Source organism: Dreissena polymorpha, chromosome 2 (genome assembly GCF_020536995.1).
Source record: "Dreissena polymorpha isolate Duluth1 chromosome 2, UMN_Dpol_1.0, whole genome shotgun sequence".
Taxonomy (NCBI): Eukaryota; Metazoa; Mollusca; class Bivalvia; order Myida; family Dreissenidae; genus Dreissena; species Dreissena polymorpha.
In genome coordinates, this window is record NC_068356.1 from 24,890,327 (window position 1) to 24,903,897 (window position 13,571).

The window sequence follows — 13,571 nt, forward strand, 5'->3', positions numbered from 1 at the left end:
ATTTCTTCATTTCAACACCGATTCACTTCAAATTGATACTGAACCTCTCTTATGACAATACGGTCAATCTCAGCTATGCATGGCCCCATTACCAACCCTGGGGCGCCCCGCCCACATAGGCCACGCCCACCCAAAATTGCCTTTTACTATAATTTCTTCAATTCTACACTGATTCACTTCAAATTGATACTGAACCTCTCTTATGACAATACAGTTAATCTCAACTATGCATGGCCCCATTACCAACCCTGGGGCACCCCTGGGTCAAACATGCGGCGTGGGGATACATGTCAGCCTCTGCAGGGCCATTTCTAGAGTTTCATTATGAATCTAACTTTATACACTATTTTCAAAACGTAAAAGAAAATTATACTACTTTTAATAATATAATACTTTAACCAAAAGTACAATCCTTCAAAATCTGGTAGGATTTTCTTGTGATGGTAACGAGAGTATGGAACTACAACTCCGCGTGGACAGTATTCTCCTCGATTCATTTATCAAGGGAGGTAACTGCTAGAGATTTCATTATCAAGAATGTTAAATGGTTTTGTAAGAATAACATGTCATGTTCAGGTTATTTATTTAAAAACATTTTGAAATACATCAATCTATTCATTATTAAACTAATTGTTGATGCTAAGCCTAAGGAAATGAAGACAATGATTATGATAAAAAACAATCAAGAAAAGTATATTTATTGAATACAAAACAACAAGTATCATCATTCCATATTTATTTTAAAGAAGAGCTATTCCTAGTTCACTATTTACAGAGACTCTGACATCTGGGTTTAATAATATACATGGTTATCTATATACAGTATATTCAGTAACAAAAAATTGCCATAAACAGTCTACAACCACAGTCATCACTAAGACGGTGGAGACAAAAATATGACAAAAAAATAGAAGAAAATACATGTAAAACTCTTAGTAGCTTTTGAGGCTAGATTTGACCCTACAACAAATTCAAAGAACATGCACAGCAATATGCAAACAGAGTTTTTTTTCCATGCATTGCCTTTCAAAGACTTGCATCAGGGTTTTATTGCTTGATTAGGTGTAACACTCTGACTTGTTCAGACTATATGACTGTTATTTGTAATGAAGTGAGTTACAGTAAATGACAAAAATATATCACACTTAATTTTCTGATATGTATATTTGCAAAAGATATCAGAAAACTTAATAAATATTACATGTTCATAAAACATAATTGTAATGAAACTTGTGTTTATTCAGTTAGTGTTGCTACCACAAGCTTAGTTGCATTTCTGGACATAATCTGAGAGATACAACAACATAAATAAAACATGTCACTGCCATTTGTAAACGGTAAATAAATGAATATCTTACATACAAGAGCACTGCTTCTGTGTTGAATTTGACTTAAAAGCTATGAGATTTATGCATATCATCGAATATTCGTGTTTGGTAACATTATTTTCAAATGACTCAACACTCACAATTTGGATTACAAGGTTAACATGAACAGGCTTGATGTGATAACTTTTCACTCACAGCAATAATTTATTCATTTATTTAATTTTTAAGCTTTTCTGCTTATATGCAGAACACAATACAATATGAAAGGTGTCATGCAAAAATGGGTATAGTTTATAATGTGGCCAGGGAAACTCACACCCAGACTAAGCAGTATGGTCAGGTGCAAGAATGGCTGCTATTCAGTCATGGACAGGGGTTTTCCTGACCAGAATGCGAAAATGCGCAGAATGGTCTAAAGAAACGCTGGTACCAAATGTCATAAGACCCATGTTTGCATGAAGTGGGACATTTAATATTGCTCATAAATGCTTTAAAACAAACAAGAGGGTCCTGCAGCTTAAGGAAATAAGCAGCTACAAAACACAGCAGGCAGTAGCAAGAAAACGTTTGCCATGATATGCTTCCTAGTTACAGGAATTCTGAGGTAATAACAACGAGTATTTCAAAGAAAATTTTAAGGCAATTGGGACAACTACAATTGTGCACACACTAAACTGCAGATACATGACAAGGTGCAGAACGTGACACCATGGCATTCTTAAACGAAAATTACATCCTTATCTTAAATTTAAGCAAATATTCATCAAACTTCATATTCAACAGCTGTATACTTTGGTATACCATGATGACTCCATGACAATAAAACTTACACACATAACTTTCATCAGGAATACATTATTACGTTTTGACTTTTTGTATAAGATCAAAATCTTCATTCTTTATATTTTATGTGTAAAATAATGTACTGCCTTGTTGTTGTTGTAACTATAGTTGCTAGATCATAAGTTCATACAAAAATGAGACCTTAATGTAGATAGCAGATGTTTTAAAACTGTTAACAGTCCTCCCAAAAATTACATATAGGCATATTTATAAACTAGAAATGTGTGGGTGACACTGGTTACCCACAACATGTGTTTGGACACACACAAATCCACTTTACATTCTAAAATGGACAAAAACACAAAGGGCCATAATTTCACCAACTCTTCACTGCAAAAATTCCTTGCTTTACAATCATCTTCACCTTCAGGTTATTAAAGTGCTGAATTTTGAGCGGATCCACCCATTTGGTTCAGAGGAGTTGAAAACACAATATTTTGGGCATGAAAAATGGACAAAAGGCCCTCATTCAGACTAAGGGAATGAAAAATGGACAAAAGGCCCTCATTCAGACTATTTGGGCATGAAAAACGGACAAAATGCCCTCATTCAGACTAAGGTGGTTGCAGCTGAAATTCCTTTCTTTAAGCAGCACACTTAAGATATTTTACTGTGAAAGTTTGAGGTAGATCTTCCAGGTGGTTAAAGGGAATATGAAAACAAGATCTTTGAGGTGTACAGATGGACAAGTAAAATAATTAATGCCTCCTTGTGTTGAGGCATTCAAATATTTATTAACTGTTGAGCACAACAAATGAATAAATGTATAATAATTATACACAGCTTTCACAAGGATCTTAGTTCTTGTCAAAGACTGACTAAACACAGGACAACACTGCACATTATTTCTTTGGTCTTAAACATTCTATACAAAATATCCCCGCTAGTACATACACATTAACTTGATTAATTACAACATTTATTAAGTTTTACTAAGCACTGTTAATTTCTATGTCATATAACAGTAAAAAAACATTTTAAGGTCACAGGAAACACTAAAGCGAATCATTTCGTTAAAACTAGGAAACATCAATTAAAAAAAATAACATGTTTACCTCCAACAAATTAAGATTTTAACAAATTATTACGTGTCTTGCACAATATTATAGCAGTTCATATGTCACACATTAATACGTTATTCTTGGGTAAGAATGTAGAATAGTAAATTAGATCCAACAATATATTTAAATAAATGAAAGTGACTTACAGCTTTGTTAATGAAAATAGTATGTCCATGCATAATGTAATATATACTAATTCAACTAGAGCTTTGTCACAGACGTGACAAATACCACCACATGCCGCATTGACACAATATTTTGCATGTCGTCTTAAAAAAAAACAGCGGAAACCATGCTCAATTTTTAAAACGCACTTAGGGACACCTTGACCTTGTTTTTGACACAGAAAGGCCCATGTTCTAACTTGGCCTTAAGATCATCCCCATAAAACTTCTGAACAAGTTTGGTGAAGATTCGATGTAAACTACTTGAATTAGAGAGCGGACACCATGCTGAATGTTAAACAAGAGGGCCTGAAAGGCCCAAAGTCGCTCACCTGAGATAACAAGATATTATTGGGACAAATCTTCTGACCAATTTTCACGAAGATCGGAAAATAAATGTGGCCTCTAGAGTGTTAACAAGGTTTTACTACAGCCATATAAGGAAAAATGCCCCGCTCCCTGGCAGCCATGTTTTTCAACCAACCGGCATAATTTTTGGACTCGTCCAAGATATTATCGGGATGAATCTTCTGACCAAGTTTCATGAAGATCGGACAGTAAATGTGGCTTCTAAGAGTGCTAAACAGATTTTACTATAGCCATTTAAGGAAAAATGCCCGCCCCTTGGAAGCCATTTTTATCAAGCAAACGTAACCATTTTCGAACTCATCCAAGATATCATTGACACCAATCTTTTGACCAAATTTCATAAACATTGGACTTTAAATGTAGCCTCTAGAGTGTTAACAAGGTTTTACTATAGCCATAAATAGCCATATAAGGAAAAATGCCTCGCCCCTGGTGGCCATGTTTTTAAAGCAACCAAAACCATTTTCGAACTCATCCAAGATATCATTGGGACAAATCTTCTGACCAAGTTTTATGATGATCGGAAAATAAATGTGACCTCTAGAGTGTTAACAAGGTTTTACTATAGCCATACAAGGAAAATAGCCCCGCCCCTGTGGTGGCAATGTTTTTCAACCAACCGGCATCATTTTAGAACTCGTCCAAGATATTATTGGGATGAATCTTCTGACCGAGTTTCATGAAGATCGGACAATAATTGTGGCCTCTAGAGTGTTAACAAGATTTTACTATAGCCTTATATAGCCATATTAGGAAAAATGCCCCGCCCCTTGGCAGCCATGTTTTTCAAGCAAAGATTACCATTTTTGAACTCATCCAAGTTATCAGTGGGACAAATCTTATGAGCAAGTTTCATGAAGATCGGAAAATAAATGTAAGCTCTAAAGTGTTAACAAGGTTTTACTATAGCCATATAAGGAAAAATGCCCCACCCCTGGCGGCTATGTTTTTCATCCAACCAGCATCATTTTTGAACTCGTCCAAGATATTATTGGTATGAATCTTCTGACCAAGTTTTATGAAGATCAGACAATAAATGTGGCCTCTAGAGTTTTAACAAGATTTTACTATAGCCATATAAGGAAAAATGCCCCGCCCCTTGGCAGCCATGTTTTTCAAGCAAACGTAACCATTTTCGAACTCATCCAAGATATCATTAAAACCAATCTTCTGAGCAAATTTTATGAAGATTGGACAATTAATGTGACCTCTAGAGAGTTAACAAGGCAAATGTTGACGCCGCACAACGCACAACGGACGACGGACAAAAAGCGATCACAAAAGCTCACCATGAGCAGGTTGTGCTCAGGTGAGCTAAAATCGCACTAAGTATACCCGTGACCTAGTTTTAGGCCCAGAATGGCCCATGTTTAAATTTGTCCTAGAGATCATTTAGATAAAACTTGTGACCAAGTTTGGTGAGGATTGGATGAAAACTACTTGAATTAGAGAGCGGACAACATGGCGAGGTTTAAAACGCACTAAGATACCCCGTGACCTAGTTTTTGACCCGGCATGACCCATATTCAAAGTTGACCTAGACATCATCTAGATACAACTTCTGACAAAGTTTGGTAAAGATTGGATGAAAACTACTTGAATTAGAAAGCAGACAACATTGTGATGTTTAAAACGCACTAAGTGACCCCGTGACCTTGTTTTTGACCCGGCATGACCCATATTCAAACTTGCCCTAGACATTATCAAGATACAACTTCTGACCAATTTTGGTGAAGATTGGATAAAAACTACTTGAATTAGAGAGTGGACAACATGGTGAGGTTTAAAACACACTAAATGACCCTGTGACCTAGTTTTTGACCCGGCATGGCCCATGTTCGAACTTGACCTACACATCATCTAGTTACAACTTCTGACCAAGTTTGGTGAAGATCAGATTTCAACTACTTGAATTAGAGAGCGGACACCATGCTCAATGTGTAAAACGTACTGAGTGATCCTGTGACCTAGTTTTTGATGTGGCATGGCCCATGTTCGAACTAGGCCTTCAGATCATCTAAATAAAACTTCTGACCAAGTTTGGTGAAGATCTGATGAAAACTACTTGAATAAGAGAGAGGACACCATGCTGAATGTTAAACGCACTAAGTGACCCCGTGACATAGTTTTTGACCCGGCAAGTCCCATGTTCGAACTTGGCCTTTAGATCATCTAGATACAACTTCTGACCAAGTTTGTTGAAGATTGGATGAAAACTACTTGAATTAGATAGCGGACAACATGCTGAATGTTTTAAACGCACTAAGTGACCCCATGACCTATTTTTTGACCCGGCAAGGCCAATGTTCGAACTTGGCCTAGACATCAAGTAGATACAATTTCTGACCAAGTTTGGTGAAGATTGGATGAAAACTACTTGAATTAGAGAGCGGACAACATGCTGAATGTTTAAAACGCACTAAGTGACCCCGTGACCTAGTTTTTGACCCGGCAAGGCCCATGTTCGAACTTGGCCTAGACATCATCTAGATACAACTTCTGACCAAGTTTGGTGAAGATCGGATGAAAACTACCTGAATTAGAGAGCAGACATGCTGAATGTTTAAAACGCACTAAGTGACCCCGTGACCTAGTTTTTGACCTGGCAAGGCCCATGTTCGAACTTGGCCTAGACATCATGTAGATACAACTTCTGACCAAGTTTGGTGAAGATCGGATGAAAACTACTTGAATTAGAGAGCGGACACTTAATACGGACCGATAGACAGGCCGACAGACAAGTTCACTCCTATATACCCCCCTAAACTTTGTTTGTGGTGGTATAATAAATAAGGAATAGTTTTAATTCATGGGAAAAGTGTTGAAATAAAAGTCAATAAGCTGAAAAATGAAAATGACATAAGGCATTATTCAAATCTTTTATTGTATATATTTACCTAAGTAAACACTTTTTTAATTCAAAATTTCCCTGAATCACAGAAAGCAAACATTGAACATAAAAATATCTGCAAAAGATTTGCCCTAAGTGACAGAGATATAATTGCTACCATCACAAAAAGTAAATTCTAGCAAACACTGGACAGCCTCCGATCTGAGGCAGATACAGATACAAACACCATACAAAGCTTCCATTCTCCCCAATTGTTCCATCCAATATCATGTGAGAGGAATCCATAATTGTCAACATCACCAATGGTTGTTTTCCATGTAACCCAGATCCTGCACTCCTCCCTATAACTATGCTCATCATGCAGCTGCAAGCATGCATGCAGTCTCAATCAGCTGAATGCTTGCAGCAGATTTATTATCATGCTTCCAGAAAACTTAGATAAATGTTCAAAAATATAACCTTATTTCCCAGAAGCACTTTCAATCACAAAACAATTATTCAAAGTAGTTCAGATCTGTATTCCCTGTTAATATATTCCCTGGCAATTTGGCACGAGTCATTTATTTTATACACTTTTCTTGTACTTGTTATGTACTCTTGTATGAAGCTGTTTTCATGTACATGTAGTTGAAAAGAAGAGTGAAATGATGAATTGGAAGTGTTGTGTACCGATAGTTCATGAGCGAACCAGCGAACTCACTTGCCGACCACGGCGGTATGGGTTGTTGTGACTAGGGTTCGAAGGAGCTGAAAAGAATAACAACACAAATATTTTACAGTCATTTAAATTTTAGAAGACATTTGCTAGATATATTCTACAAATTCTAAACAAAAACCTTGCACTCACAATATGAAATCAGGAGAAAGTGACAGAAAAGAAACAAAATAAAAATGTAAAATAATATTTGTACATTGAATAAGTATTTAATTTTAGTTTAAATCACCAAATTTATATTAAATGTGTATCAACATTAAAAGTGAAAACATGAAATGCCACATAACACACATTTTGGTTTCAAACCTAAATAATAATTCATATAAGTCGCACTCTATGAAAAGCTTAATACATGTGCGTAAAGTGCAGTCAGCACAGGCTAATTTGGGACGACATTTTCAACCTTTACTGCGTTTTTATTAAGAAGATACTTCATCTAATTAATAAGGAAAATTCCATAAAAGCAGAATTGTCTTCCCTGATTCCCCAGAGTGGACTTCACAAGCTAATCTTTACACACATGCTTTAAGCTAAGCTTTCCCCAGAGTGTGGCTCATATTAGTCATGTTCTGAGAAAACGGGGCATAATGCATGTGCGTAAAGTGTTGTCCCAGAGTAGCCTGTGCAGTCCGCACAGGCTAATCAAGGACGACACTTTCCGCCTAAATTGGATTTTTGCTAAGAAGAGACTTCATTTAAACGAAAAATGTCATAAAAGTGGAAAGTGTCTTCCCTGATTAGCCTGTGCCGACTGCACAGGCTAATCTGGGACAACACTTAACGTACATGCATTGTGCCCAGTTTTCTCAGAACGTGGCTCATATACATTCATTAAAGCTTATAATGAGGAAAACAGAGGTCATTCAGGCGTGCCTGGAACAAACTAATGAGGAAAACAGAGGTCATTCAGGCGTGCCTGGAACAAACTAATGAGGAAAACAGAGGTCATTCAGGCGTGCCTGGAACAAACTGGAGGACAGCAAACCAAACTGTGTGTGATAAATTGTAAATAACACACTTCATGTACCACAGCAGGAATACATGGAAGCAAAGTATTTTACATCTTGCATCATGCATGACAGGGGATACACCTTGTAAAAGCATTTAATGAACAGTATTGTAGCACAATAAGCACCAGTTTAAATGAATCATGATCAATTTCATATCTTTATTAAAAGATATTAATAAAAGTTTCTTTAAAAATACGACAACAACAAAAAAACTGTTACCGCATAAGCACTGCAAGGCCAAATATGATTTTTGTTTATTTAAGTAGGCAGTTATATTCCAAAGAAACATGGTTGATTAATTATTGTTTCTAATTCATGTGTTGAACAATTGTGCCATGTTTAAAGTGCTGATACTGCCATTTCATTTCTAAACAAATCTGCAGTGATCTGGAGATCTGTGATATCATGAAGGAATCAATCTGCAATTCAAGGAATTTGTAACATAGGCAACACAACAACAAGTGAAATGTTATACATAAACATTGGCAATTCTTTGTTTGGTACACTGAGCTTCAGAACTACTGTTTCATAACAATTATGCTTCTATTTAAATGTTTAGAGGTAAAATTGGGAACTCCCTTATGCATGCAATAATCATCAAATCTCTAAGTTTTCAATTTTAATAACCACTGGTAAGGACAGGCATATTTAAAAGATACTGACAATAATTCATTGTACAAGTATGTGCTGACACAGAAAACAATTCTATTTTTCCATACCCTATAAACCCCATGAATGCTTGAGAGTACATATATCCTGGTTGTTTCATCTTACTTGACACTAACACAAATGCCCAGAAATAAAATTATCAAGCAAACAACTTCTGTCTGCTCCGCAAATGTAATTGTCTGCTCCGCAAATGTAATTGTTGAGGGTCAATAAGTTTGTTTGTATCAATGGTTCATCCAAAGATACAGGCAGACACAATCTACCATCCTACCAATATCCTAGATGGGATAGTGACATTTATTGACAAATAATTGGAAGCACTCTAGCATCTGCTTGTAACAGTTAATAGCCATCATGCAGGAAACAGAATGGCAAATTAGACAAAGTATTGTTGTTTTAGAAACCTTTATGTTAGTCAGTATAATAAATACATGTCAGGAACCCTTTAAAATGGTAAATATATGAAGCAATGTCACAAAAATGTTTTAATCAAAACTCATCATAGATTTTGTGAAGAAAACTCATCATAAACTGCTAGAATTCACAAGATAACACCATTTATCTTAGGGCAATGTTTGAATAAACAACACATAGGTTTAACATTAGTTGGACATTTGTGGAAACAGTGATTCTAGACAGTGTACTGGGTCAGTATATATATTGTTGCAAGGGACACACAAGGTGTTAACGTGAGGGTGTACAAACAGTTACCGTTACTTATAATACACCATAGACGGTGCACTAGCCGGCGGTGGGCCACCATACTGAGTGCGTACTTTGCCTACACCAACACAATGACACAAAACATTTGAGGCAACAGTGACAACTAAATATGTGAATGAAGATGTACCACGGTGTGATGAAGATGATTTTGTGATGCATCAAGCATGTGACAAAATGATATTTTTGACATGCTGTAAAAAATAAACTAAACAAGAACAAAACAACAACGAAACAAAGTCAATTTAAGTAAGAAATGAACAGTAAATTTTGTTTTCCTGCACATACAAACTATTCTGATAAGTTTATAAAGTTATAGTCTATACACATGTTTGGGCTTCCATTATGATAGTAATTTTTTCATATGAGCAAAAACAGTTTAAATTAAGACTGATCTTATTTCAGATCATTAAACATTCCAATATTTAATGTAACAAACAATTGTAAAGGAGAACATAAGCAAGTGTTTCATCTTTTACAAAAAAGGTAATTAGAAAGCATATTAAAACAGAAGGTCTTCTCCTTATAAAATCAAAACTTAACAAATAAAACAACTCTTAAGACAATGGCTGTTTGTAAAACATGCATGGCCCCCATATGAGCTGTCAGTTGTAGTGGCAGCCATTGTGTGAATACGGTTTTTGTCACTGTGACCTTGACCTTTGACCTAGTGACCTGAAAATCAATAGGGTCATCTGCCAGTGATGATCAATGTACCTATGAAGTTTCATGATCCTTTGCCTAATTATTCTTGAGTTATCATCAGGAAATCATTTTACTGTTTTGAGTCACTGTGACCTTGACCTTTGACCTAGTGACCTGAAAATCAATAGGGGTCATCTGCCAGTCATGATCAATGTACCTATGAAGTTTCATGATCCTAGGCGTAAGCATTCTAGAGTTATCATCCGGAAACCATTTTACTGTTTCGAGTCACTGTGACCTTGACCTAGTGACCTGAAAATCAATAGAGGTCATCTGCCAGTCATGATCAATGTACCTATTAAGTTTCATGATCCTAGACGTAAGCATTCTTGAGTTATCATCCGGAAACCATTTTACTATTTTGAGTGACTGTGACCTTGACCTTTCACCTAGTGACCTGAAAATCAATAGGGGTCATCTGCCAGTCATGATCAATCTTCCTATGAAGTTTCATGACCATAGGCCTAAGCATTCTTGAGTTATCATCCGGAAACAATTTTAATATTTAGAGTCACTGTAACCTTGACCTTTGACCTAGTGACATGAAAATCAATAGGGGTCATCTGCCAATCATGATCAATCTACCTATGAAGTTTCATGATCCTAGGCCTAAGCATTCTTGAGTTATCATCCGGAAACCATTTTACTATTTCAAGTCACTTTGACCTTGACCTTTGACCTAGTGATATGAAAATCAATAGGGGTCATCTGCCAGTCATGATCAATCTACCAATGAAGTTTCATGATCCTAGGCCTAAGCGTTCTGTAGTTAACATCCGGAAACCATTTTACTATTTCGAGTCACTGTGACCTTGACCTTTGACCTAGTGACCTGAAAATCAACAGGGGTCTTCTGCCAGTCATGATCAATGTATCTATGACGTTTCATGATCCAAGGCCTAAGCGTTCTTGAGTTATCATCAGGAAACCATCTGGTGGACGGACGAACGGACCGACCAACCGACGGACCGACATGAGCAAAACAATATACCCCCTCTTCTTCGAAGGGGGGGCATAAAAATTTAACAGAAACAAAAATATCTATTATTCAAACAGTTTCATAGCACAAGTGTCCTGTTTATTTTGTATCAGAAAACCAGATGAAAACAAGGGACAAAATTGTCACAAAACCAGGTTTTCATTGTGAAAAAAAATCTGATAAAGGGAGAAAACTCAAACTGAACTTTTGAAATGAACAAACAAAATTAACCCCCTTTGTAATTTTTTTTTTTTTTTTTAATCTATTTTTAGTCGTGGCGACCTTGACATTGGAGATATTGACGTGATTCTTTCGTGCGACACACCGTCCCATGATGGTGAACAAATGTGCCAAATGATTTTAAAATCTCACAATGAATGACATAGTTATGGCCAGGACAAGCTCATTTATGGCCATTTTTGACTTTTGAACTCAAAGTGTGACCTTGACCTTGGAGATATCGACGTAATTATTTCGCGCGACACACCGTCCAATGATGGTGAACAAATGTGCCAAATGATTTTAAAATCTGACAATGAACGACATAGTTATGGCCCGGACAAGCTTGTTCCGCCCGCCCGCCAGCCAGCCCGCCCGCATTCGCCAATCTAATAACCAGTTTTTTCCTTAGGAAAACCTGGTTAATGATATAGCCAGCCATAAATTAGGAATGTATATAATAAGTCAAAACGCAATCTGTTAACTTATTTTTCACGATAAGGCAACATGTTCTGAAGGAAAATTAGTTATTGTTACTATTATTAGAGCCAGGCAATACAAAAATGAATCATATGCCATCTGCTGCCAGCATAGCATCAGACCGCTTTAAGGTCATGCAAGATATGCTCATAAGACAAAATTCTCACATGACGCTGCTCATTACTTTTATTATTATTATTATTACTATTGATGCATCTGACATGTTGTGCTATGTATTGAAATGAAAGCCAATTTTTACTTCACTACACTGGGTCATGGACTGTAAAAAGGAACACAAATCTTTTGCATCTCTTCCATGCATAACAACATAGAACAGCAACCCAAATTTCATCATGTCACCATACATTTAGTCACCCATAGAAAAAATATAACCACAACCCATTTTTGTTAGACTTTGGCTATTCAATGACCAATTTTAATGGTATTTTCTCCAACAACATAATGTATACAACTGTATTTTATCATACACCTGTAAATAATGCAAACCCTATTTTCTCGTATTCTTTCAGGGGAAAAAAAAACAAACTAAAAGCAAAAACTAAATGCATACATTTGGCTTATTACCACATTCACCTGACATCATGAAACAGAAACAATATGAAATATATGTGACAGTACAACTTATAAGCAGTAATTTATCAACAAGATTAAATCAACAACTACTTCTGATACTATGACTTCCCGTCCTTGTTTTGGCATAACAAGACTAGCCTGTGCCGGAACAAACTAAGCATACTACTTCCCTAAAGTACTTGACTACAACTTCACACCCTAGTATTGACATAACAAGACTTGTGTGGCGCAGAAGAAACTAACCATACTACTTTTATAAAGCACTTTGTTATGACTTTTCAACCTAGTATTAACAGACTAACCATAATACTTCTATAAAGCACTTTGTTATGACTTTTCGACCTAGTATTTACAGACTAACCATAATACTTCTATAAAGCACTTTGTTATAACTTTTCGACCTAGTATTAACAGACTAACCATAATACTTCTATAAAGCACTTTGTTATGACTTTTCAACCTAGTATTAACAGACTAACCATAATACTTCTATAAAGCACTTTGTTAAGACTTTTCGACCTAGTATTTACAGACTAAGCATACTACATTCTAATCTCGTTATCTCAACATGGGATATCTCAATTTTCTCGATGTATCGAAGGAAGCTCAATGTCCAAACTTTTTTGCTTCTTTATCTATATTAATAAACATCGCATATCTCGATTTTTGTTATGTCGAAATAATTCGATATCTCGATATAAAAATTTGTCCCGATTTTACATGTATTTACTGTAGTTTATCTCGAAGTGACAATAACTGTCCCAGTGTCGGCAAAGGTGAGAATTTTTTTCTTTGATACTTCATTGTCCCGCTTCGCCCAGTTGCTCCCAAATTGTGCGGTAGATAATTGATCCGTTAATTGTA

At 36.1% G+C, this 13,571-nt stretch overlaps 1 protein-coding gene across 8 annotated transcripts in view; it reads right to left on the reverse strand.

Annotated features, from left to right (window-relative positions):
- Window positions 1-721: 721 nt before the first annotated feature.
- The window catches only part of LOC127866295 (protein FAM149B1-like), a 108,690-nt gene continuing 95,840 nt past the window's right edge, over window positions 722-13,571 (reverse strand). For 4 of the 8 annotated variants that reach the window (XM_052406759.1, XM_052406758.1, XM_052406757.1 and 1 more), the window contains 2 exons: window positions 9,728-9,791; window positions 722-7,363 (listed from right to left, as the gene is read on the reverse strand). In XM_052406759.1, the coding sequence (XP_052262719.1) occupies window positions 7,348-7,363; window positions 9,728-9,791 (80 nt within the window). In that variant the 3' untranslated portion in view covers window positions 722-7,347. Of the gene's footprint in view, window positions 7,364-9,721; window positions 9,792-12,372; window positions 12,394-13,571 lie in introns of all 8 variants that reach the window. The other 4 variants (XR_008042945.1, XM_052406755.1, XM_052406756.1 and 1 more) reach the window with 4 other exon arrangements.